Here is a 26983-nt window from a genome sequence, read left to right on the forward strand (position 1 = left end):
ATCCTGCTTTTGTTCATTAAGATACAGCACAAAACTATATAAAGCCTATAATTCCATTTCTAGGTTAATAATTTGCTTTCAGTTCATAGAGCTTACATGTCCTTTACCATGATATTATTTTTTAAGGGGGAAATTTTGCCATTATAGAAAGAAACCATTATAGAAAAAGTTCTGCACAACTGATGTGTGCCAGGAATAGTACTTTATATTCTTTATTCTCCATGCAGTCCTTCCTCTGCTCTCATACAATCTCTGTTCTCCATAAAATCTCCACTTTATGGATAAGGAAACTAAGGCTCAGAAAAGTTGAATAAATTTGTCTGGATTCGCTTAGCTAGTAAATGAACAGGGCAGGAATCTATATTGTATTCTTTTCGGCAGAATTAATTTCACATTTGCACATTTATTTTTATTTATCAAATACTGTAATGTTGATCATTAGGTATTATCCAGGATAACAGCATTTAGGAAGTTGTCCTCACAGATTTGGGTAAGGATTATATGCTTCAAGAACTAGTTTAATAACTATTACTCTATGATTTATTTGAGGGTGTAGCTGTTTTTCCTTCCTTCCTCCCTCCTCTTCTTTCTTCTTCCTCTTCTCTCTCTCTTTTTCTTTCTTTTGTAGATCATTGATAATAAGAATGAAAACCAGCTCATGGCTTAGTTTTACTGCCTGTATTCCCATAAGGTTATGGATCGCATTGAAAGCTTTTGCCACTCTTGGCAATATGCAATATAGTCAAGGCAAAATAATTTGGAACTGTAACTGACTTTAGAGGCCGTTTAATTGGCAGGTTCCAAATTGTGCCCTCTGTAGTCCTACAGGTCCTATAGGCTCCCCACCTGCCCCAGTGGACAATGGAGCAGAATGGTTGGGGATGCCTCCCTTGCCTGCACTTCAGCCAGCTTCCTGCTTTATCACTTCTGTTTTTGCACCCGGGTAAATTTTTGGTGGAAGAAAGGTGCTACATCTTAAAACAACAACAACAAAACAAAATGCCCCCCAAAACAAAAAACAAGCAATACAAAACAAAAAAAATTAAAAACCAGTTTGAAAACTGGTTCTCCAACTCCTTTAATTTTCTGCACGGGAGCAAACTTTATATTTCCAGATGTAAAATAAAGGTAAAAGTTTTGTGCTTAGTATATATTTTAATGTCTCATCTGAAATACCCTCATCTTGAACTTAACTCTCTTCAATTTGAATGTTTTCTGTATTGTGACTTTAAAGATGATCCTAGGGTCCCAGATCCTGTTTTTTGTAGGACTCCGTGTAAAGAATATTCTGAGAGGAGTCTTAACTACACATTTTTGGGCAGAATAGGAAGTTGCCTTCATAGCAGCTCTCATCAGTTGGTGATGGATGGCTACAGTTCTTGTTTCAATGGGTTTTGAGACCCTGTCTGGATTCAGCAGGAGACAGTGTCATGATCCATTAGTGGTGTGTAGCATAAGCCCCTAAATGGGAAGACGCATCTCTGTAAAGGGCACCAACCTCTTCTTTTTAAGAGCCTATAAGCATAAAATATTGGCTATTTCTTCCTAGACATTGTGTTGTTCATCTTGAAATCATGGATGCTCTAAAGAAGGCAGAAGGAAAAACACAAAAGATGGAAGAAGCTAGAGTTTCTTCTTACTGTTCCCTGCTTCAAGAACAGGGGAAAGAACAAATGGTTACATTTCTTCGTTTGTAGAGAACATGATATAGTAACAGTAGTCCATTTTTTGAAGATAATGGCCCCCAATTTTTAACACACTTACGAAAAGGGTAATGAAATCGAAAACATTCCTAGCACTTTTTTTTTTAATCCTTCAGGATTTGGCTCAAAGGGCATGCGAAAAATTCAACTGAAAAATCCCAAGCAAGCTGCCTGAATTTCCCTGTATATTCTTGTTCTACATCCTATAAAGGACCAGGCAAACCAAATTAGTGGGTTTTTGGTGAGTACACTCCCAGTGTTCTTTTCTTCTTTGCTTAAAGAAAACCTTAAATATCCATTCCTATCAACCAGGATATCTGCTGCTTAGACAATATGTATCCGGTGTATGTTTATATGACAATCTTGGTGGTTTATATGACATGATGGGTCATCTTAAACCCACAATAGAAATGCTTATTTCTTTGTTCAGTTTATATCTTTGTGGCCGGAGAGGAAAAATTTCTACTACTTTCTGTATGTGTGAGCATCTTTGGAGTTAAAAGACAAGGAATAATTATGAATTGCTTATAAATTGCCTCTTAACACCACCCAAAAAGAAGTCAAGGTTATTTCCATCGAGTGGTCTTTCAGAAGTGTTGGGCACAAGGAAGGGTCCTTTGCACAAGCTAGAAGAGACGCTCGTCTGTTCTTGAACAGTCCTCATGACATTCTCTAATTTCTGTTTCCTCACCTTCATATAAGGTGAAAATAACTGTCATGTCAGACTCTCCAGACCTTGGCAATCCAGTGAATTACAACCCATGTAAATGCACTCTGCCAAGGACATAATTCTCTACAGATAGAAGGTACTAGTATTGTGGGTGACAGTCCTGCCTGTGTGGGGAGCATGAAAGAAAGAGGCTGAACCTTGGACGGACGGTCCTCCCCAGCCCCAGCCACAGCTACAGCCCTCACTAAGCTCCAAAAGGTAGAGACAGTAAATCCTTGAATGTCAGGGAGGTGGTGCTAGGGTGACAGTGACCTACCCAACAACTTACCTCCCTGCGCTACCCCCCACCCCCAAGTTCCTTATTTTCTTGTCCTCTAGGTTGGGTTCTGAACTTAATCTACTGAATTCAGGGACTCTGAGAACTTTTTTTTTAAAAAAAGCATATTCATTAAAGAAAACCTGGAAATTGAAAGTATGAAATTGCTTATAGGGGCGCCTGGGTGGCTCAGTCAATTAAGTGTCTGCCTTCAGCTCAGGTTATGATCTCAGGGTCCTGGGGATTGAGCCCGGCATCGGGCTCCCTGCTCAGCAGGGAGTCTGCTTCTCCCTCTCCCGCTCCCCCCTGCTTGTGCTCTCTCTCTTTCAAATAAATAAATAAAATCTTTTAAAAAGAGAAAAAGAAATTGATTATAATCTCACAATCCAAAGATAACCACAGTTAACATTATGGTATATTTATTCCTTTTCTGTTTTTTAAAATATTTCACATATATTCTAAAATATCACTTAACAAGTTTAACGTAGTTGAGAACATGAGATAGATATTTTAGCCTACAACTATGCCATAATTTATTTAGCCATTTCTGTACTGTTGTACATTATGTTTGTTGCATTCACATATAAATTGTACTATTATGTTCATTACATTATAAATATCACTATAGTGAACATAACTTGACTGTGAGTTTTATTTGTGTCTGATTATTTTCTTGAGGTAAATTTCTATCCATGGAATCATTGGGCTAATGAAAATGAACTATTTTTAATGAACATTGTGAAGCTCTTAATATTGTCAAACTGTCATCCAGAAACATCTCAAATTATACTTGCCCTCCCATTTCTCTTTACCCATTGTATATGACAATGTTTATTTCATGCATACGTGTAAAGATTGAGTTCTGTCGCTTTAAGGTTTAACATCATAAATATTTCTACAGAAGCTCAGGAAATAAAAACCTCTTTCCTCCCCCCTATCCCTACCCCAGTCCAGTCCTAACCAATATCAGGTTCCTAAAGTAGAAGATAATGCCATCCAATTGCCACTGTGCACCCACCTCCATCTCTCGGATCTGCTTATGAGGAAAAGCATATATGAGGCTTGCATTCATTCCCTTGGTAGTTGTTGTCACCACTTTTGTTCGTTTCTGTAGTGTGCTTCAGGAGAACAAGAGAAGATCTTTTCATTGTCTACGAGAAGCCTAATTCAGTTGATGAGTCCAAACAAACGGCAAACTAAAAAATATTTAACCTTGGACAGGTTACTTAACTTCTCAAGGCCTGTTTCTTCTTCTTTAAAGTGAGAGGCTCAATATATCTGTATCTAACGAGTGTCTGAGGTGGTTTTTAGTAAACATATGTGAATACGCAAGGTGGTGGAAACAACAAGGAAGAAGATGACGTAGATAACCTAAACTTAACTGAACATGATGTGTTGTATAACTTCCATTATCCAGCAATGAAAGCACATCTGTTCTTTAAGAAAGAAAAGTTTCCCTGCATTTTAAATACTAGGAAAAGTTTTCAAGTTAAGGGAAACTCCTTCAAGATGGCCTCTACAGTTTCTTTTAGCTCTAATATCTATAATTCATGAGAAATGAATAAAATACCAAAAGCTGAGGACTCCTAAAGCGAAAGAATGGTCAATGGACCTCACAGAGAGCTTTGTAGAATCATGACTAGAATTTTATTTATTTTCTAAGTGATTTTTGAAAAGATTTTATGTATTTATTTGAGAGAGAGAGAGTACAAGCAGGGAGAGTGGGAGCAGGGAGCTTGATGCGGGGCTCGATCCCAGGACCCTGGGATCATGACCTGAGCCAAAGGCAGACACTTAACCTACTGAGCCACCCAGCTGCCCCATGACTAGAATTTTAAAGTAATAGAATCTACAGATCAGTTCTGTCTAATCTTCATCCTCACCCTGGCACCAGTTGCCCCCAAACACACACCCAAAGGGAAAGTCTACACTTGTACCGTTAATGGATTTTAATCAGATTTTCAAACTCTGGAACACACCAAAAGGTTTCAGGAATAACTGAGTTTATGAATATTTGGCTATCCTTCGGCATTACCAGAAATGTTAATATTGTATGACTCAACTACTGAGCTATACTGAGCAATTTCAGGAGACCGAGCCAAAGTTTGGCAAGAAAGTCTGCCACTGGCTAATTGATCTTGCTCTCTGATGTAGATTGTCCTTTGCATATTAACACAGAGTAGTATTTGTTGGATATTTCATAAATATTTGTTGGAGTCCTCTCTACTCAGATTTTGTGCCACTTTAATACTGTTTGTTTTGTGCTTAAAAAAATTATTTTTACATAATGTTGGAACAAACGTCCGAAATCTAAAAGCATGAAGAGATCATAATACTTCCTCAGACTAGCTCTAATCTTTTTTTTTCTTTTAAAGATTTTATTTATTTGAGAGAGTGAGAATGAGAGAGAGAGAGAGAGTACATGAGAGGGGGGAGGGTCAGAGGGAGAAGCAGGCTCCCCGTGGAGCAGGGAGCCCGATGCGGGACTAGATCCCGGGACTCCGGGATCATGACCTGAGCCGAAAGCAGTCGCTTAACCAACTGAGCCACCCAGGCGCCCAGACTAGCTCTAATCTTAACCTTGGAATAAGGACACTCTTTGACTAGATTGCACAGAGTTAAAAAGTCTCATTAGGTAAAAAGCTAATAGATTGGTCGTTTGTCTCTCTTTGCAATTTGAATTGTGGACATGAGAAAAAAGCTGTGTAACCTTAGAATATCATTTTTCTAATTTTTTCTTAAAAGCTGCATTCCTTCCTCCTTTTTATTCCATATATTAACCCTGCTGGTTTTCTGTGACCTTTTTTTACTGTGGTAAAATATGCATGATAACCATTTTTAGGTGTGCAGTTCAGAAGCACTAAATACATTCACATTATTGTACAAATTGTACACACCATCCATCTCCAGAACTTTCTCATCTTCCCAAACTGAAACTTTGTACCCCTTAAACAATAACTCCCATTTCTCCCTCTCCACCAGCTCTTGTCAACCACCATTTTACTTTCTGTCTGTAAGAATTTGACTATTCCAGGTACCTCGTGTAAGTTATTATATATTATTTGTCCTTTGGGCCTGGCTTATTTCAGTTAGCATAATGCCTTTATGGTTCATCCATGTGATAGCATGTGTTGTAATTTCCTTCCTTTTAAAGGCTCATGATATTCCATTGTCTATATATGCCACATTTTGCTTATTCATTCATGCATCAAAGAACATTTGGGTTATTTCCATCTTTTGGCTATGTGAATAATACTGCCATGATCATGGGTGTACCTTTAGTTGTTTGAATTCCTGCTTTCAATTCTTTAGGGTATAAACCTCATAGTGAATTGGTCAATCATATGCTAATTCTATATGTAAGCTTTTGCAGAACCCCCATACCGTTTGCCACAGCAGCTACACAATTTTACATTCCCACGAGCAACATTCCCAATCCACGTCCGTGCCAACATGTATTTTCTCTGTGTGTGTGTGTTTTTTTTTATAATAGCCATGCTATGAGTAGTATGTCATGGTGGTTTTGATTTGGATTTCCCTAATGATTACTGATGAGCATCTTTTCATAAGCCTGTTGACTATTTTTTGTTTGTTGTTGTTGCATTGTAGGAGTTCTTTATAGCCTCTGGGTATTAATTCCTTAATATTTTAAGGGATTGTTTTCCCCCATTCCATGGGTTGCCTTTTCACTCAGCTAATAGTGTCCTTGAATTCATAAAAGTTTTCCATTTTGATGGAGTCCGATTTATCTATTTTCCTTTTGCCACCTGTGCTTTTGGTGTCTTATCCAAGAAATTAATGCTAAAATAAGGTCTTGATTTTCTATATTTTACAGAAATATAAAACTAGATTATATATATTTTTCTTCTAAGAGTTTAATAGTTCTAGCTCTTACATTTAGGTCTTTGATCCATTTGGAGTCAGTTTTTGTATCTGGTGTATGGTAAGGACCAGGGTTCCCTTTAAAGAGGTACTTTTCAGTCCCATCCAGTCTCAGTAGATGTGTGTCAGCCTGTTAAGCAAATGGTACACATATTCTCACCTAATGCTCATCCTCACTTACTTTTCTTCCTAGTGTAGGCTTAGGTGGTTTCCCAACAGACAGGTGAGAGAAAGCTGAAGCAATTAGGGACCGAACAGCTCAGCTGGCTCAGCTCTGGTAACTAGGAGACAGCTGTGAGGCGGCGGCTGGGATCAGCAAGCGTGTGGATGTAAACATGCTTGATGAAATCCCCGGCAAAGGAACAGCAGAGCTCGATAGCATTTTAGGCTAAGAAGAAAAAAGGATGTGTGTGTGCACGCGCACACGCACCTGTGTGTTTTGCACGTGTATATATTTGGCAGCACAGGGAAAGAGAGGGGACACTCCACACTGAATCTGGCTGTGAATTGTGAGCTACAGTAAACATTTATTTATTTTTCTACACAAATAGATTTCTGTCTGTGTTGCTTTAGATGAAACCAAACTAGATTAGCCACAGTTACATGGGCAAACCGTGTTTCCAGTTATCCTGGTTCTGTTTTATTGTGGACAGAACCTAGGTGTGCTTACAGTAGGAAATGTGAAGGTCTGCTTGGCCTTCACTGGCAGAATCTTGAGAAGTAAGAAGAAAATCTCAGTCTGGGTAAGCTGCCTCACCTAGTATCACCAAGACCAAAGGTCTGTGGTGGACTGGCGGCTCTCACAGGGGCTTGGAGATAAGCACGCCACACTAAGCCGCACTAACGTAACTCACGGTGGCAGGATCCTCCACATGCATTCGATTCTTAGCCTTAGAACACAGTATTTGGCAGTTGGGTGTCCAAATTGCCAATACATTCTTGTTAAATCTACTAAGGCTCTGGCTTCAGAAACTATGAGAAACAAACTGTGACCCAGTCTGCCCTCTCTCTCGGATTTCATGGGGGACTGATTTATGAGGGATAAACTGTTTGCTGTCGTAGGGCCTCATTTTCTCTTTGCCATAAAAGGGGATTTGGAGAAAAAGGAAATAAGCTAATTAAATTTTCTGATCTAGAGTGGGATAAGATAAGCCATTTTTTCTAAAAACAGTTTGCAAGACTGGTATACTATATTTCCCTTGGAGCATTAAAGTCATTTCACACCTTATTAACTCAAAGAATATCCACTATTTCTCTGTGAGACTGGGAATACATGGCTAGCTCAAATTGGGCATTTTTACCAGTATGTTCATTTTTCAATTGAAATTTTAACTCCAAGGGCACACAGTGAAATTACAGAGTATGTGAGACATGAATGGCAATTATGTCTACAAAAATGATCCCAGGGAGTTTAATACATCTGGAAAATCATAAGCTTCCTCACACTTGAAAATTTCATTCTAAATGCTCTAGGCCCAGTAAAACCCTATATATTTTCTGTTCATTTCTATTCTTAAAATCTAAGTCTATATTTTATGAATTTCTTTAACTAATATGGTTGTGCTTCTGTGGAACTTTTATAGCCTATGGAACTTTTATGTAAATTTCCAACTAACTTTAACTGCCTAGTTAAATTATAGACATTGGGAAAACTGGTTCTCCTTCCCCTTGCTCTCTCTTGTCTTCCTAATAAATATCTTTCCTCAGAGTAGAGCAACATTGTATCTTTCCAAATATCTACAAATTCTACCTCGAAAAATTATAAATATAGCATTTAAATAATTTATAATCGACAATGTCTCTTCCCTACCCTAGTTTTAAACCATATCTTCCTATATGTTGTTCAAATGGTGACTACTCATTAAAAAGTAGGGTGTGTGTGTGTGTGTTACTTAAACAAGGATTAAAGCAAATAGCTAATCACACAGTAGCACTGCTGTATCCCTGTATGTTACTCCAGGGTATTTATTAACCGAGGTGATTACATTTTGAAAACCAGGGCTATTAAATGAGAATTTGAGATGAGAGGAAAATAATTTTAAAAAATGGTGAGGGAACTATGAAAGAGGAGGAACAGTGGCAGGCAGTAGTGAATTTTTTCTCCCCCACTGAAACTAGAGGTCCCTGTGCTGCTTCCCCACTTTTGTCCGTCTGCGGTAAGAAGTGTCCCTGCGTGGCACACTCTCGTGGAAAGGAGAAAGACAGATAGGGGAGTGACATTATTGGATTGCGAGCCTTGGATTTCACATATAAACATTTGTGAACTTCTGTGTTATATTCAGTATCAGATGAATTTGTGATCCATTTTCCAATTCATCAAGACGCCCTACTAATATGGCAGAGAACTGCCCCAGAGCAGAGCAGTACCAGGGAGAAAAGGACTGTCCCCCAGCCAGTGTTCGTGAGCTCAAGCGCTGTAACACCCAGCCTCTCGAAATACCTGCACGTCAAGGAGTGTTTGGAAACTGCCCTCACGGTCAGGCATGGTCTACGCCTAGGCATAGACATCTCTACCAGATCCCTGAAACAATATAGTAGAAGCTAAGCATATCGGCTAATGCAGAAAAAAATGAGGGTCGTTTAAGTTCTACAACTATCTGACCAGTGCCTACTTTACCAAGAAGTTTCTTTTTTTTTTCTTTTTTTAAAGATTTTATTTATTTAAAAAAATTTTTTATTTATTTGTCAGAGAGAACACAAGCAGGGGGAGCTGCAGGTGAAAGGAGAAGCAGGCTCCCTGCTGAGCAAGGAACCCCATGCGGGACTCAATCCCAGGACCCTGAGATCATGACCTGAGCCCAAGGCAGGCGCTTAACTGACTGAGCCACCCAGGCATTGCTACCAGGAAGTTTCTAAGGAGGTTAACATTTGCATCTAGTGTCGTCCATCAATGGGTTCCATGTAGCTTGGCCACTTGATGCTACTGTTGTCTAAGCTGCGTATCAGTAATGCCGGCCCCTGTCCCAAAGCTGGCTTATCCATTCCTTAATGGGCTCCTTTTGGTCACATGGACTGCTGCACAACACTTGGTATGGCTATTTGTACACAGTTCTGGATATAGGTAAACCACAGAAGTTAAATGTAAATAGCTAAATGGAAAAAATGTCCAAAGCAATTTGCTGGTACTTATATATGATAGTGAAATTCTCTTTGTAGCTTTATCTTACCATGTTTCTTACAAAAGACAGTGCTCATGTGCTCATTCATTGGTTTTTTTCATTCATTCATGCCTTTATTGGAACATCCCTCCATTCAGTGCTAGGTGCCGAGGATACCGAAATAAGCCTCCCTTTGGAAAGCTTCAATTACAGCTAATGAAATAAACCATATTGTTTTGATTTTTCTAATACATTTCAAACGGTATAGATTAAAGTAGAAATAGCCTAAAATATCTAAAATCCCTCCATAATAGAAAGTGAATTTTACTTTTTCTGTTATTAAAGGACCTCTCTCTCAGACGGTTCCTTTTCTTACTAAGTCTTTTTGAAAACTGAAAACCAAATGAAGTTGATAAAACATACCACAGTATTCACAAATACCCACCCAGAATGACTCAGATTCCTTCACACCAATGAACTCATGGTTCTTCCTTTCTTTTTCAAGTTTGTATAGTAAAGAATTAATCTATTGGGCATTAGGGTTTGACTTTAGCCATCCATTTGCTAGAAGGACCTGTTCAATAAACTATCATTTTTGTTTCCCACTGAAATGCAAAATAATAACATATGATAATAATAATGATAAACCCAACCATCACCAGAGGGAAAATGAAGCTAGAAAGCTGCGTAAAGGGAAAAGAACATTAAACATTTAATGGATAAAAAGAAAAAATGTTTTGATTAAAGATGCATTTTAATGCAAGCTGTCTTTGTCTCCCACTAGGAAGTTCACTTCTTTTTACATTTTTTTCTCACAAAGAGCCTATTACAGTCATATTGTCAAGAAACAGAAATACCCCACGTTCAACTTAAACATTGAGGAGATAGTAATCCATGTCTTACTCGATGTTGAGAGTATTCCTGGCCAAATGCGAGTTCACTGCAACTATTGCCTTGAGTACTGGTCCGTGAACTACAAGGACATCCACGTTAAACAGGATCTGGTTTTTTTTTTTTTTTTTTTCCTGTGGGAGCAGATAATGTTTCATAGTCACCACCGAAATGACTAATGTTAACCAAATAAATCAGAAGGTCACACCTAACGCTGAAGCTAATGTTTGACTGTGTCACTCTATTTCAGAGTCTTTGTTCCAAGACAGGCAGTATGCTTGTGACTTTTCTTACAAAGAGACCTAGGATATTCGTGTATAGTATATCTGGTATACCACCAGGAGGTAATAAAAGAACACATCCTGTAGAGCATGTACTCTGGTATAACATGACATAGCAATAATAGACCATACTATTACTCTGTAACTACTACTTGCAAACCACTAATACCATTTTCAGTTGGTGGGGAAAGAAAAGCATTTACACATCATTATAAAGACTGTGTCAGCTTATTTTTGAGAAAGTTTACTTTCTAAATCTGTTTTGAGATAAATTCAAGAAACTGAAGGAATGAAAAATACCCTTCGCACACAAATTTTAGAATTTTTTAAAAGCCCATCCATACATCTGGAACTCTGCTGTATTTGACTGCCTGGGTTTGGTTTCGTTTTGAATATAAACAGACTAGCATCAAATAGAAGTTAAACTAGAGACTATCACCCCAAAGATAAAGGCTTCTCTATTAAATTATAATCCTGAATTTACCACTAATTGTGATTTTGAGCTTAAGCACATGATCACCCTTCTTCTCAGTCTCTCCATCAGGAAAATGGGGACTGATCCTTTTACACGGTATTGTAGGTATATATGGATACATAGGGAAGGTCATATGTAGGGAGAAATCTGTCTTTCAGTAACTTCAATCATATTCTAAAAGACATAGAGGACTTCCTTTCTAAAGGAACTCTAGGATTAATCCCTTTGTGAATTAAAGAATATTTTTATAATAAAAATGACCATCCCTTAAATTACCAGTTCTTAAATTCAAATGGTGGCACATAAGAGTTTTTCTGAGACTATTGTGCTCAGGTTACTTTCTTAAGCTTGTGTTAGTAATTTTAATATCTGATAGTTAGCAAACAATATTAAGGCCTATTACATTCAATGAGTAGGCACAAAGCATTAGTGTAGGTATACTTAGTAGTAATAAATTTTATTACACGTAATTGGACAAATATCAAAAAGAACATGTTCACTTTTTGCATTATCATTAGCTTTAAAATGCATCGTTACAACCACATATTTCACATGTAGTGTCTCTTGTTTTTAAGATTTTATTTATTTGAGAGAGAGAGAACGTGCACATGAGCGAAGGGGAAGAGCAGAGGGAGAGGGAGAAGCAGGCTTCCTGCTGAGCAGGGAGCCTGACACGGGGCTTGATTCCAGGACCCTGAGATCATGACCTGAGTCGGAGGCAGACGCTCAACCAACTGAGCCACCCAGGCGCCCCTCGCGTGTAATGTCTTAAAGTACTTTCCCATATGGAGAAGGCAGTATCTACATTAAGTTCCCTTCCAATTTGTCCATGCAAATTTGGGAGCAGTGTCCCTCAAACTCTTTCGCTTTTAAAATTATATTATCAAGCAGAAAATGTGTGACTCTGAACTGTGGCTATATAGTTCTCTACAAAGAGAACATTCTTGAAACACATCTGCTTTGCCCAACTGAAACAACATAATGATGATGGGATTTGAGCATTTACCTCAGCTAGGTACCTTCTAGGTGCTTCATATGTATTATCTCATTTAATTCTGACAGCATCAGGAGGTCTATTTTCACCCTTTCGTAGGTGCTGAGACTGAGGCTCGGGGAGACAAAGTGACTTGTGTGATGGCACTTATTTCTCAAGTTGGTGGAGCCAGGATATGAAGCCGGGCAGTCTGGCTCCGGAGCCTGGCGGTGTCACCACCATTCCTCTGGGAGCCTCACCGCAGTCCCATCTTCTTACTGATGCATCTGGATTATGTGAATTCTAGTCCTTAGACACGTTTCCACCTAAGAACTGAATTCGATAGATTTTTTTAAATCTAGAGATAACAATTTGAACGTGTTCACTACTTTGCAAAGGGCCAGAAACAGGCTATGGAGCTGACTGTGGAACTCTGAAAGCGCAGGGAAGGGGTGGGGAGGGTGGGGAGGTGCGCTGAGGCATACGGTGGAAGGGGTCTGGGCTTGGGCCTCCTTGAACCAATGTCCATTTTGCACTGATCATGGGTTTACTCTGGTAAGAACTGATTATCGCTAACCCTGCTATCACTAAGGAAATCTCAAAAACATACAGAGTAATAAAGTACCACGGTAGGAGGAGCTTGGGTTTGTCGTCAGCTAAGTTTCAATTCTGAGTGATCTTAAGGTGAGCTATTTGATCTGAACTTCAAGCGCCTGGTCTTTAAAAGGGGGCAGTAACAGCTAACAGTTAGATGACTTACTGTCATAGAGCTCCACAGGTAAAGAGCTGGGGCTCAAACCCAGGAAATCTGACCCTAGAGCAGGGGGCTTTTGCTGTGAAGGGCCAGATAGTAAATATTTTAGGTTTTGCAGGCCATGCTGCCTCTGCGGCAGCAACTCAACTCTGCCATTGTAGCATGAAGCTAAGAACAGCCACCCGGTTGACTTGGGCCCATGGGCTGTGCCTTGCCTATCCTCCCTGCTGTAGAGCCCACATTGTAAACTTCAACTCATAGGAATGGCACAAAACATCAATTATCTTCCTAAAGGCATATGATACACATAATAGGTGCTCAAAAATGGCAGCTATTGTTAACTCAGGGGTCTTTAAACGTTACGGAAACTCATCGAGATACTATTTCTAGTCCATCTCTTTCCCTCTAGAGAGGGCTTGCATCTAAGTCCTGTTTCTCTCTCAGTGCTGCTCTCTTCTTGGCATGTAAGTGAAGCACACTCTACCACCACTTTTCTGGAAATACTAGACATGCTGGGGAGTGGTGTCCAGCTCCGAAATCCCCACTGTACTGAGGGACCACAGTCAACAGAGGGTGTATGTCACAAAGATGCTCAATAAAATGGATTTTGGTTTTTATGATTTTAATGAATTCATTGGATTACAACATCATTATGTATATATTAGATTTGTACTAAGGTGATATATGCTAATATATTAGTTCTAAGTATAGGAGCATAAGAAGAGCTTCAGTCTTGCAGAATTTCCAACAGTGTCATATTGTAAAGCAGATACGTGTAGATTTTCAGTCCTTGTTATGGCCGGGCGACTGCCTGGGGGATGTTTTGATCCATGGTCTTTGTTGCTGGTACACTTGATTAAGCCATTGTCATAGCTTTGGCACTGAATAAAATGTTGAAAGGACATATGTGACCTCCTACGGTTCATTCATCTTATGTGGCCACCCATCTTTGCTCTTGGTTTCACTCAGTGCTCTTTCCTTCTTCGTCTACCCTTGGTAGACTAGGAACCCCAAGGACTGTGCAGTAGTCACCACCATATCGCCAAGACCTGGCACAGTCTGGCACACAGCCACGTGTCGGTCATCGTTTGAATGAATGAGTGAATGAATGAATGCATACATAAATATTGCTGAATCATCTATTCCATCAGATCATTGCCTCTTGCCTAAGGGGTATAGATGTTGCTAGTAGTACCAGTGAATTTGCTGTTCCAGAAGAGTATTTTTAGTGACTGTTCATAGTATGTCTTTTAAAAAAACAAAACTCTGAATCTTAACTAAGGCTTTCTACATTATTAAAGAAACCAGCAGTGACATTTGAGAAGGGTCTGGGTCTTAAAAACCAGATGCCAACAGCAGTTTTCCCCACGCCCGTGTAGCAGAGAGGTCTGAGTTTAAATGAGGCACTTCTATAGCTTGGCAGATCCTTAGGCTGATTTCAGAAGTAGTGTTTGTGGGACCCACGCCTGTCGGCCTGACTGTGAGGACAAATCAGTTTGACAAGAGAATCCATCTGATAGGGCTGTATGGTGGTAGTTGCTTGGTTTGAAGAATTAAACAATTAAATGAGTAGTTTGGTGTCAGAGATACACTGGACTTTGAAGGATGTTGCGCATTTCTCAGTCTCGACAGCTTTGACAGTAAGAGCCAGATGAAGAAGCCAAGTCCATGCTGGGAGTGGCAAGTATAATACAACAACGATTCCTCTCTTACTATTTAATTAATACCTGCCATGTGCAAGTACATAATCTGGTTATCACTCCAGGATAGTCAGACTCGGGGCACCTGGGTGGCTCTGTCGGTTAAGCGTCTGTCTTCGGCTCAGGTCATGATCCCAGGGTCCTGGGATCGAGTCCTACACTGGGCTCCTTGCTCAGCGGGGAGCCTGCTTTCCCGGCCCATCCCCCCACCACTCTTTCTCTCTCAAATGAATAAATTAAGATCTCTGGGGGGAAAAAAAGATAGACTTGATCTGGAATTCTCAACAGGGAGCAATTTTACCTGCCCCCCAGGGAACATTTTGGGTGGTCACATGTGGGAGGGGCGCGGGCATCAAGTTGGTGGGGGTTGGGGACGCTAGGACATGGTATAGTGCACTGGACAGCACCCCGCAACAAAAAATCATCACATCCCAAATGTCAACAGGGAACAAGGTTGAGAAACTTTGGATTAAAGGATACCAGAGGTCCCTTTGCAACTCAGATTCTGGGATTTTATGAAATTAGATGGATCTATGTGAACGAATATTACAAATTGGAGAACACAACATTCTGTTATATGATAAAACGCACTGCTGCTTCTCCTTCGTACTTTTCCTCTGTCTCTGCCAGTCGGCCTTTCTGTTCCTTGCCAGATCCCTCAAAGATCTGGGTCAGAGGAGCCAAGATAAGGGGTGAGACTAGAAGTCCCTTCTGCTGCTTGTTTACAGTTTGGGAAAACATTAATCCAGGAGAAGGATGTGTGCCAACTTTGTGGGATTCATTTTTTTCGGCATTACCCCATCAGCCTGTTGAGAAAAAACATACGAGTGTGTAATGTCTATTTAAAGGGAACCTGATAACAGATTCTTAACAGGTATTTGTGAGCTGCCAAACACGCGTAGAAAACTCACTCCCACCACAAAAGCGGGTGGCTTTTCCCCCTCTCGTGGTGTACAGCCAGCTCCCCTGGGAACCCACAGCAAAATGCCTCATTTTTGGCGATGTGTTGATAGAAATGCCTGGGAAAAGTGAATCTCTTAGCTTTTGTTTCTGTTTATCAAACACAGTCATTCATTGAATGGTGTGCTTTGCCATCACAAAATCTGTACAAGCATCAACATAGTTTAAGACCCTTTGAGAATCAAGTCGTCTCAGCTGGGAGCTGACAGAGGTATGGCCCAGAATATTCTACCATTCTACTGCCTCTTTATCCTTTCGGGATTTTACCTAAATAAAAGAGAGTCATGGAAGGATTTTTTTTTTTAAGATTTTATTTATGTGACAGAGAAAGAGAGACACAGCGAGAGAGGGAACACAAGCAGGGGGAGTGGGAGAGGGAGAAGCAGGCTTCCCGCGGAGCAGGGAGCCCGATGTGGGACTCGATCCCAGGACCCTGTGATCATGACCTGAGCCGAAGGCAGACGCTTAACGACTGAGCCACCCAGGTGCCCGTCATGGAAGGATTTTTATGTGTCGCAAGGGCCATGTCTTCAAATAGCATGAGGTTGCTGGTGGGGATGGGGTGGGGGGAGCCTGTGCTAGCATCGTCAACTTATTATTTGGGCCTCCAGGTAAATTCCAAGTATTCTGCCTCCATTTTGAGTGGAACTCCTTTAGCACTTTCCAAACTCTGAGGTAACAGAAATGTCCCAGTGCCAGAGGCCTGCCTGGTGGTGGGAGTGTTCTCTGTTATTTATTCTAATGGGTGGTGGTAACGTGGGCCCAGGGCAGTATAATAACCACTCGGGGTGAGGCCAAACCTTGGAAGCTTTGTGCAGAAGCCTGGCTTTCGATATTTTCCCCTCTTGATTTGTGGTATTAAATATTACTTAATCCCGGAACCAATCCTCTGAAATGGGTGCTTTTACTAGAACCATCCTGGACCTATGGGCATGGAGCTGAGGTAAATTGCCTCATATGACAGTGGTACAGTCATGATTTGAACTCCTATTTCTTTGACTCCAAAGTCTTCACGCTTCCAGAATCTTCCAGTATGTTATGTATTTTATTACATTGTACAGTTTATTTTGCCTGTCTGCTAAGCTATGCCTAAGAAGTGACTATTAGTAAAGACAAGATTTTATGGTATAAATAAGGGACATCAAAATAGAAATCTAACCACAGAGATAGAATTACCTCTTGGATAAATACATTCTAAAACCTTCCACTGAACTAAGTTCCATCTGGTGCTGGAAGACACTGCTTACCACTGGATATGATCTTCAAATTGCAATGTGTCCATTTGTCAGCAAATAAAACTCTCCCGTGATTTCCAAATTGCACATTAATCTCAAGTACATGATGTACGTGCATGCACACACACACACACGCATCTCTACAGCTGTGAACCAGAGGTAACTAGTAGTTTAGATAATTCTAGAGTATACTCATGCTGTTTTTAATCCTAGGTAAAGACTGGCTGGCAAACATTGGAAATACTTTCCCTGTACAGTGGTATTCCTTGCCCTCTAAAATGACCCAGTTCAAAGTTAAAATCTTACCAAAAGATACTCTGAACCACTACTAAGAAGAGAATTTAAATCCTTGATTTACGTCTGCTTTAAGTCTGAGTTAGCCCTGAAATTTTATTTTACTCTGACAAGTTCAAACTTGGCCTAAAACAAAGACAACACAAACTCTAGCTAATACTTCAGAATAATGGCTGGATTTGAAAACATATTTTTCACTGTTTTATATGCCAAGCTGTGAATAAATGTTTCACATATATTGCCACGTTTGTAAGCCAGCAGCCTTCAATGAAGACAGATGCATTTTTAGTGTGTCCAAGGATGGTGTTGTGTTGGGAGGGTCCTGCCTCAGGGGACCTGGCATTCATGCGGATGACTGGACCTTTTGCATCCAGCGCAAGTCTCTTCAGGTTCCTTCTGGAAAAGCCTCTGCAAACTGCTGTAGCCAAAGTTTAGGTGAAAAACAGGCTTACACTTGGATGCCTGCGCCACATTGCCAGGGGAGAATTACACTGCCAGACAGCTTACCTGCTAGGAATGGAATCTGGGAGACTCTGGTACACCAGTCCACGCCAGAACGCGCAGGCTAGGCTTCCCATACTGCCTGGCTTGAAGCTGGCTGGGATAACCACTCGTTTCTTGTACATACAAGAATCCTACATAGGAGCAAGATTCTCACCACAAGTTCAAATATCTTTTTTTTTTTTTTTAAGTTTAAATTTCTTCTGCTAACAGTGTTTGAGCCCTTAGTGTGAGGTTCTGCGCTAGGAGCTTTATGTGGATCATTTCATTTACCCCTCGCCACGTCCCTGCCATCAGAATCACGTAGGGGCAGCCGTGGTGCAGACTCTAAGCCAGACGGGTCAGCACTCAAATATCAGCTCTGTGGCTCATGAACTGAGAATCTGCCTAAACTCTCTGTGCCTCAGTTTCCTTATCTGTAAGGTGGAGAACGTGATAGTATCCCACACAGACTTGGTGAGGATTGGAGCAAGTTAATGCATTTTATAAAGAGTTAAGCACACTGCCTGGCACATAATGGGCGTTCAATAAACATTACCTATTACTGTCACCATTTTAAAGATGAGAATATTGAGGCTTTAAGAGGTTAAGTGGCTTTTCCCAGGGTTCACAACTGGTAAGCAGAGGAGCCAAGTTTAGGCCCTAGGTCTCTGACTCCAGAGACTGTGCATTTATTCAGCATACTAGGCAGCCTAAATCAGACTATCCATTATCTGTTTTTAAAACTATCTTATATTGGGGCACCTGGATGGCTCAGTCGGTTAAACGTCCGACTCTTGATTTCACCTCAGGTCATAATCTCAGGGTCATGAGACTGAGCCCCGCATCGGGCTCAGCGCAGAGCTGCTTGTTGAGATTCTTTACCTTTGCCCCCCCCCACTCCACCCTCTCTCTCTAATAAATATATAAATGAAAGCTTAAAAAAAACCACTATCTTATTGATAATTCTGTGCCATTTATCCAAATTTTTGTTGTTGTTTTTCACTCACAGACAAGATTCAGCTTATGAAATGTACTTATTACTCATTGTGTCCACTACCTCTACTACAAGAAGAATCTTACCATTCAAAAGATAGTATTTCTCACTACTCAGACACCCCAACCCCAGATACACACATTCATATATACACTCCCACCCTTCCAAAGAAGGTATTCTAAACTTAATTTTTTAAAGCATAATAATGATGGTGGCTATGCTTTTTAATTTGGGAAACTATAGCCTTATTAGAAACAAATTGTTAATAATATTGAGGTACAACTCTTGAAGCAGTCTCTGGTCATTGAGTACAAATACAAGATGCCTTAATTCTTAGCTTTTTTATGATTTGAAGCATAATTCTTCTAAGTTCCATTAACTCCAAGGTAGGCTCCATGAGGATGAGGTCTACTGATATCTGGCACATAGTAGGTGCTCAATAAATATTTGCAGAATGAATGAATATAAATGATGAACACAAACCCTTCTGTGTTTGTGTCTCTTTAGAAATTATTTGAGGCGCCTGGGTAGTTCAGTCAGTTAAGTGTCTGCCTTCTGCTCAGGTTATGATCCCGGGGTCCTGGGATTGAGCCCCACGTTGGGCTCCCTGCTCAAGGAGTCTGCTTCTCCCTCTGCTTCTGCCCCTCCGCCTGCTTGTGCTCTCTCACTCTCTCAAATAAATAAATGAAATCTTTGAAAAAAAAATTATTGTGCACGTGTAAGTGTTGGAAGCTAAGCCAACCACCTTCACCAGATACCTCTTCTTCCAGGTCTCATAAATTTGACTGCACACTTAAATGGCAAACAACTTCGACTGAGGGGGAGAAAAGGCAGATCAAGAAGACTGTCTTTAAAATATGCTAGAACTTAAAAGTTGGTCCTGAAATAAAGTCGCTCAGCATAGGAACCGAGGAAAAAGTGACCATAATACTTAGCAGTAGCAATCTGTGCTCCTTAGTCCTGGTGATGTTCTCTGTGCACCTCCTAGAGCAGAGGTCAGCAAACTTGGTCTATACCTAGCCAGACAGCAAATATTTTAGGCTTTGTGGGCCATATCATCTCTGAGCTATTTAACTCTGCCATTGTCCTACAAAAGCAACCGTAGATAATATATATATTTTTAAGGGTATGGCTGTGTTCTGATAAAACTTTTATTTATAAAAACAAATGGCAGGCTGTATTTGGCCCATGGCCGTAGTTGCCAGGCCCTTGGTCGAAATCTTGTCTAATTGTGATAAGTTAGGTATTCTGTTACATCTCAGAGAGAAGGGTCATATTAGATGTATTGTGCCCTTTTTAAGGCATTAAACAAATCATATATCTCTTTTATATATCTAAGCATTTGGCCTTAAAAATTCATTGAGCAGCACACCATATAATTTGTTTAACTGTGGTAGTTAGACATAAAGATCAGAAGAATGGAGTTTGTAGATTTTCTTTCATTCAAGATTTTCTTGAATGTGTTAAACCTCCTCATTGTGCCATTTTTTTAATGGCCTCTAACAAAATCCTAATTTTATGGGATTTGATTTTTGTTCCTTTTGCATCTCTGAGCTTTCTCATTTTCTTTTTAAGTTTTTTTAATTGTAAAATATATATAACAAAATTAACCATTTTAACTTTTTTTTTTTTTTAAAGATTTTGTTTATTTATTTGACAGAGAGAGCACAAGCAGGCAGAGCTGCAGAGAGAGGGAGAAGCAGGCTCCCCGCTGAGCAGGGAGCCCGATGTGGGGCTTGTTCCCAGGACCCTGGGATCATGACCTGAGCTGAAGGCAGCCGCCCAACCAACTGAGCCACCCAGGCGCCCCGACCATTTTAACTCTTTTTAAACTATTTTTAAGTATACAGTTCAGTGACATAAGTACATTCACATGGTTGTGTAACCATCACCACCGTCCAACTCTAGAACTTTCTCATCATCCCTAATTGAAACTCCATAAACACTAATGCTCCCTTCTCCCCTCCCTCACCTCCAGGCAACCATGATTCTACTTTCTATCTCTATGAATTTGTCTATTCTAGGTACTTCATATAAGTGGAATCATACAATATTTGTCCTTTTGTGTCTGGGTTATTTCACTTAGCATAATGTCTTCATGGTGCATCCAAGTTGTAACGTGTTATAATTCCCTTCCTTTTTAAGGCTGAATTATAGTCCACTGAGTATACATACCACATTTTGTTTGTCCTTCCATGCATCAATGGATATTTGGGTTGTTTCCACTTTTTGACTGCTGTGAATAATAGGACCATTGGTGTACAAATACCTGTTTGAGTCCTTGTTTTCAGTTCTTTTGGGTATATGACCAATAGTGGAATTGTTGGATCATATGATAATTCTAGGTTTAAGCTTTTGAGGAACCACCACATTGTTTTCCACAGTAGCTGAACCATTTTACATTCCTACTAGCAATGTGAAAGGGTTCCAGTTTTCTTCACATTCTTGCTAATGCTTATTTTGTGTTTTGTTTTTATAATAGCCATGCTAATAAGCATGAAGTGGTTCTCATTTATTTTTATGTCAATGTTTTTAGTGTAAAAGACAGTTCATTTAGACACTACATTCATCAATGTCTGGTACAAATTAGGGTGTGTGGTGTGTAGATGCTTTTATTCCTCTCCTAGTTCCAAAATTATATGAGATGACTTCCAGGAACACATGAACAATAAGATACTTAAAATTTTAAGTAATTTTTTTTTAAAGATTTTACTTACTTATTTGACAGAGAGAGAGGGAGAAGCAGGCTTCCCACAGAACAGGGAGCCCGATGTGGGGCTGGATCTCAGGACCCTGGGATCATGACCTGAGCGGAAGGCAGACGCTTAACTGACTGAACCACCCAGGCACCCCGACAATTACTAAAACTGAAGTGGCAAATTTAATACTGAAAGAATTAGGCCAAAGAAAAAGGGAAAAGAGGGCCAGATTCATTTATTCCAGATGATGAAAGCTCAGGAAAAAAGATTATTCTTGGCTTATAGATGTAAGAAATAAACTATAACAATTTTAAAAGACGTGATTAAAAAAGAAGAAGAAATGATTATATTAGTGCCCCCAGCAGATTTCAGACTGAAAGCAAACAAAAATTTTGATGGCACCCCATAGCCTGCCTGACCATTATAAGACTTCTCTCAGTGTAAAATGGTGATTTCAGAGTAAAATTAGGAAAACACAAAGTCATCTCTGCTCATCTCAGCAAAGCAATAAGGTGTCTTCCTTTGGACTTCAGTTAATGTTTTATGTAGCACAACGTGCAAGATCTTGAATTGCCTCATACATGTTTATATATGTCCTGGCATTTCCTTTCTAGGTCACAGATTACAAACATATACATGTTTGTACAAATAGTCTTCTTCTTAAGAGTATATCCTTATCTCCCTTTTGGAAAGAAGGGAAGAGCTTCATGTTCAAATTTGATATTGAAGTTTCTGTTTCAGTGTGAAACTACAGGAGCAAATGTATCATTTTCAAATTTGTAATAGGAAAAAAAGACTTCATGATAAGCAGGTATGTTGTCAAATCAGTCTCAAGCACTTAAAGAACAAAAGAAATAAAAAATAAGAATAGAAGCCATATGAAACAGATGTTTTTAAAGAACTGAGAAAGTGTCAAAATTACCCTAACATTGAAAGACTTGGTCTGAAGTTTTACCCAGAAGTTTGGATTAAAGGCAGTAATAAACGACGGAGGTTTCTTGAACATTTACAATGTTCTAGGCACAATTCAGAGTGCTTTGTATGTATTAACTCACTTGTTCCTCTACACTTAATACTGTTATCATCATTCCCATTTTATAGAGAGGGAAACTGAGGCATGGAGCAGCTAAGTATCCTTGCTGTAGTTCATCCAACTGGGATTCACACATAACCATGCAGTCTGGCTCCAGTGGCCACTCACTTCCCCATGAAATCATACTGCCCCTTGATGTTATGGCAAATGAACCAAGGAAGTACTGGTTTAGCTAGCTGGCGAATAAACATCTCAGATTTCTGTTGTGTCCCTACAATTTCTTTGTGTGTGTGTGTGTGTGTGTGTGTGTTTCTTTAGAAGATCAAACTTACCCTAATTATTCTTGAAATTTCTCTTAATATTCTATACAATTCCTTTTGGTAAATTTTTATTTTTTATTTATTTATTTTTATATTTTATTTATTTATTCATGAGAGAGAGAGGGAGAGAGAGACAGAGAGAAGCAGAGGGAGAAGCAGGCTCCCAAGGAGCAGGGAGCCCGATGCGGGACTTGATCCCAGGACCCTGGGATCATGACCTGAGCCGAAGGCAGACGCTTAACCATCTGAGCCACCCAGGCGCCCTTTTTTGGTAAATTTTTACAAATCATGCTCCAGATTCCAGTTGAATGATGAAACTTTATGCCATTAAAAATAATGTTTTTACAGAGTTTTTAAGAATGTGGAGGAGTGCTTATAAAATGAAGCAAAGCAGCAAGATGTAAATTTGTTGGAAGCCAAGTTCCACCCCTCACCCTCCAAAAAATTCTACTTAAAAAAAAAAAAAGATGGGAACGTTTAATTGTGGTTATCATTAGGTAGGAATAATAGGAATGATTTCTGTTCCTGCTTTTCTTAATTTCCGTAAAATTTACCTGAATACCTTTATAGCCCCCAAAAATGAAATAAACTTCGTTTTTTTAAAGGACCTTTTTATAAAAGCACAGTCCATAGCTCCTAATGATAACCTTAATTGTATATTTAAAATCATCTCCACAGAGCCCTGTACTATATGAGTGAAGGTGACATGGTTTAGACTTGCACAGTTCTATATGGACTTTTTCTTAAGATTGATTGATTTATTTTAGAGAGAGAGAGAGAGAGAGCACGCGCCTATAGACAAATTAGGAGTTATAGTAATATCGCTTTCCATGTAAGGAGATTAAGAATATCGAATAAGATAATGCATGGGACAGTTCTCCAAAAACTGTACTGTGGCTCACCAGGTAGTAGCTACTTCACAAACCCCCCAGTTGAACTTAATCTAGCTCTTCGTGGACTGACTCTGAATCCATACTTGGTTCCTACCGAGACTTTTGCCTAAATGACACTGTAAAAATCAGACTTACCAGCTCTTACCACAGTTCCTAGGCCAAGTCCTTGGCAATATGGATGTTCCATTTCTCTCTTGTAAAAAGCTTCAGCACACAGCTCCATCTATCTTGTAGAATAACACCTCCTCCAAGTTTTCCTTGACAACTTAAATACACTGCTATTTCCATTCCTAAATGGACAAGACTGTTTTTAAAAAGAAAGCAAAGAAAGAGGCTTTGTCTGCCCAAGAAATAAATGGGGTAAAATGCTGTAACTAAAAGGAAATCAATCTCAGTTAACAGTGCAGGAGTTGAGCAAAAGATGTTGCCATTTGCTGCAAGAATGTGAGGTTTTCACTAACGAATTACAACAGGTTTGCTGTGCCTAAAAGCTGTTGGTGTACTGATTAAGCGGAAGTACTTGCTCATTCTTGACTTTTTTTTTCCGAGTCACTTCTGGTTTTTCCTGCAAAACAACTTGACTAATTTAGACTCTGTTCGCGCTGCTGTATTTATTTCTCATCTAACCACCTGTTAGTTAAGCGTGAGTCTCGCATTGTCTTAAAAGAATGAAGTAGCCCAGTTGAGGCTCGCCGCGGTGCAGATTCCACGCTCACCTTTCCTTCTCACCCCCCCAGCCCCCCCCGCCCAGGTCTCCTCCAGCCGTGGATGCCTTTGACATTATGACCGCAGAGGATTCCACCGCAGCCATGAGCAGCGACTCAGCCGCCGCCGCGTCCTCGGCCAAGGTGCCAGAGGGCGTGGCCGGCGCGCCCAACGAGGCGGCGCTGCTGGCGCTGATGGAGCGCACCGGCTACAGCATGGTGCAGGAGAACGGGCAGCGCAAGTACGGTGGCCCGCCGCCGGGCTGGGAGGGCCCGCACCCGCAGCGGGGCTGCGAGGTCTTCGTGGGCAAGATCCCGCGCGACGTGTACGAGGACGAGCTGGTGCCCGTGTTCGAGGCTGTGGGCCGCATCTACGAGCTGCGCCTCATGATGGACTTCGACGGCAAAAACCGCGGCTACGCCTTCGTCATGTACTGCCACAAGAACGAGGCCAAGCGCGCCGTGCGCGAGCTCAACAACTACGAGATCCGCCCGGGCCGCCTGCTCGGCGTGTGCTGCAGCGTGGACAACTGCCGCCTCTTCATCGGCGGCATCCCCAAGATGAAGAAGCGCGAGGAGATTCTGGAGGAGATCGCCAAGGTCACCGAGGGCGTGCTGGACGTCATCGTCTACGCCAGCGCGGCCGACAAAATGAAGAACCGCGGCTTCGCCTTCGTCGAGTACGAGAGCCACCGTGCCGCCGCCATGGCACGCCGCAAGCTCATGCCCGGCCGCATCCAGCTCTGGGGCCACCAGATCGCCGTGGACTGGGCCGAGCCCGAGATCGACGTGGACGAGGACGTGATGGAGACCGTGAAGATCCTCTACGTGCGCAACCTCATGATCGAGACCACCGAGGACACCATCAAGAAGAGCTTCGGCCAGTTCAACCCGGGCTGTGTGGAGCGCGTCAAGAAGATTCGCGACTACGCCTTCGTGCACTTTGTCAGCCGCGAGGACGCCGTGCACGCCATGAACAACCTCAACGGCACCGAGCTGGAGGGCTCGTGCCTCGAGGTGACGCTGGCCAAGCCCGTGGACAAGGAGCAGTACTCCCGCTACCAGAAGGCGGCCAAGGGCGGCGGCGCAGCTGAGGTGGCGGTGCAGCAGCCCAGCTACGTGTACTCTTGCGACCCCTATACGCTGGCCTACTATGGCTACCCCTACAACGCGCTCATCGGACCCAATAGAGACTACTTCGTGAAAGGTTAGTGGGGGCTATTCTGCAAGGGGGGCCCCGAGAGCCGCGGGGCCCGGGCCGCGTCAGGGATGTTGTGGCTGTAATTGGCCGAGCTGGTAGATGGGCTCCTCGCCCCACTCACCCACCCTCGCTTGGGTGTCAGTTGTGGGGTCTGTTCTTGGCTGCCACTTGGGGCATTCGCTTCCATAGCACTGAGGGAAATGCAGGCCATTCCTCCGTATGGGGTGAGCGGTGAAATCACGCGGGCATGCAAGCGTTTCTTGCATACTACCTTTGCAGGACCTACCCAGTGTGGGCCTAGTCCGCCAGTCTCTGGGTACTTAGGTTAAAACCTCCTTGTGAAATTAAATCTTAAGGATGTTGGAGGGTAGGAAGCAGGATGTTGTTGGCGTGGTGGTAGTGGTGAACTTATTGGCTAGGGTATAATGAAACCAGGCATTACACGGGGAAACCAGTACCTAGGTTCTGGGTCCTGCTGTCATCAGATTAACTGGCTCTGTGACTTTCATCAGTCCCTTTAACCTCCCTGGGCCAGTTTTCTCACGCATAAGATGAGGAAGGCGAACCAACAGATCCCCTTCCAGATCTAACTTCTTTTACAGCTCGTGAATGATGTTCTTTATTGAACTTGTGGTCGCAGTCCTAGGAACTCACCATGCAAGTTCATCTCTTGCATTAAGCAGACATACTTAGGGTAGGAATCTAGGTGGGAATAGAATGTTGGAAGCATCTTCCCAGCTCATTGAAGAGCAGCCTACACATCACCTGCAACTTAGACTCAGGGCAAACACCTAAATGCCAAGAACCTTGAGTTAAGATCTGCCTCTTGCACAGTCACTGTTGGATGCTCATCATTGCGTGTGTTGTTATTATAAGCAGGCAGCGTAAGAGGCCGGGGTCGAGGTGCGGCCGGCAACAGAGCCCCAGGGCCCAGGGGTTCCTACCTCGGGGGATATTCAGCTGGCCGTGGTATATATAGCCGATATCATGAAGGGAAAGGAAAGCAGCAAGAAAAAGGATATGAACTCGTACCGAATTTGGAAATCTCTGCCGTCAATCCAGTTGCCATTAAACCTGGTACAGGTCAGTATAAACCAGAGATAGAATGCATCCATTCAGCCGAAACCCCAGTGCTCTCTTTGAAGTGACCCCAAGATGTCCTCGGGCTCTTTCATTTGCATCTGTGTTCCTCTTCCAACGGGCAGCCGAAGGTTAGGCAAAGACTATGGCCTCCTGGGCCCTTTCCTAGAACTTGAGGGGATGGTCTAGCTCTGATCATGTTCAAGTCAAACTTTCCAGTAGTGGGTTTGATGTCACCAGTTGTTAGGCTGTTTCTCAAGCTGTGACCCAGTAGGCAGAGTCGGAGTGGTGGGGAGGGGCGGAGGAAGACAACGGAAGACTAGGAGGCTCTTCTGTACCTTCTT

The 26983-nt window shown here is 41.5% G+C and overlaps 1 protein-coding gene across 4 annotated transcripts in view; it reads left to right on the plus strand.

Moving 5' to 3' along the window:
- Positions 1-26983, plus strand: part of RBM47 (RNA binding motif protein 47) — a 158475-nt gene that overhangs the window by 109521 nt on the left and 21971 nt on the right. For 2 of the 4 annotated variants that reach the window (XM_088021191.1, XM_088021189.1), the window contains exons 3-5: positions 1820-1944; positions 24392-25565; positions 26436-26642. In XM_088021191.1, the coding sequence (XP_087877317.1) occupies positions 24437-25565; positions 26436-26642 (1336 nt within the window). In that variant the 5' untranslated portion in view covers positions 1820-1944; positions 24392-24436. The remainder of the gene's footprint in view (positions 1-1819; positions 1945-24391; positions 25566-26435; positions 26643-26983) is intronic. The other 2 variants (XM_088021190.1, XM_088021192.1) reach the window with 2 other exon arrangements.

The sequence above is a fragment of the Eumetopias jubatus genome, unplaced genomic scaffold, assembly GCF_037043125.1.
Source record: "Eumetopias jubatus isolate StellerSeaLion01/CBP00866 unplaced genomic scaffold, mEumJub1_p1.0 scaffold_2, whole genome shotgun sequence".
NCBI classification, from domain to species: Eukaryota; Metazoa; Chordata; class Mammalia; order Carnivora; family Otariidae; genus Eumetopias; species Eumetopias jubatus.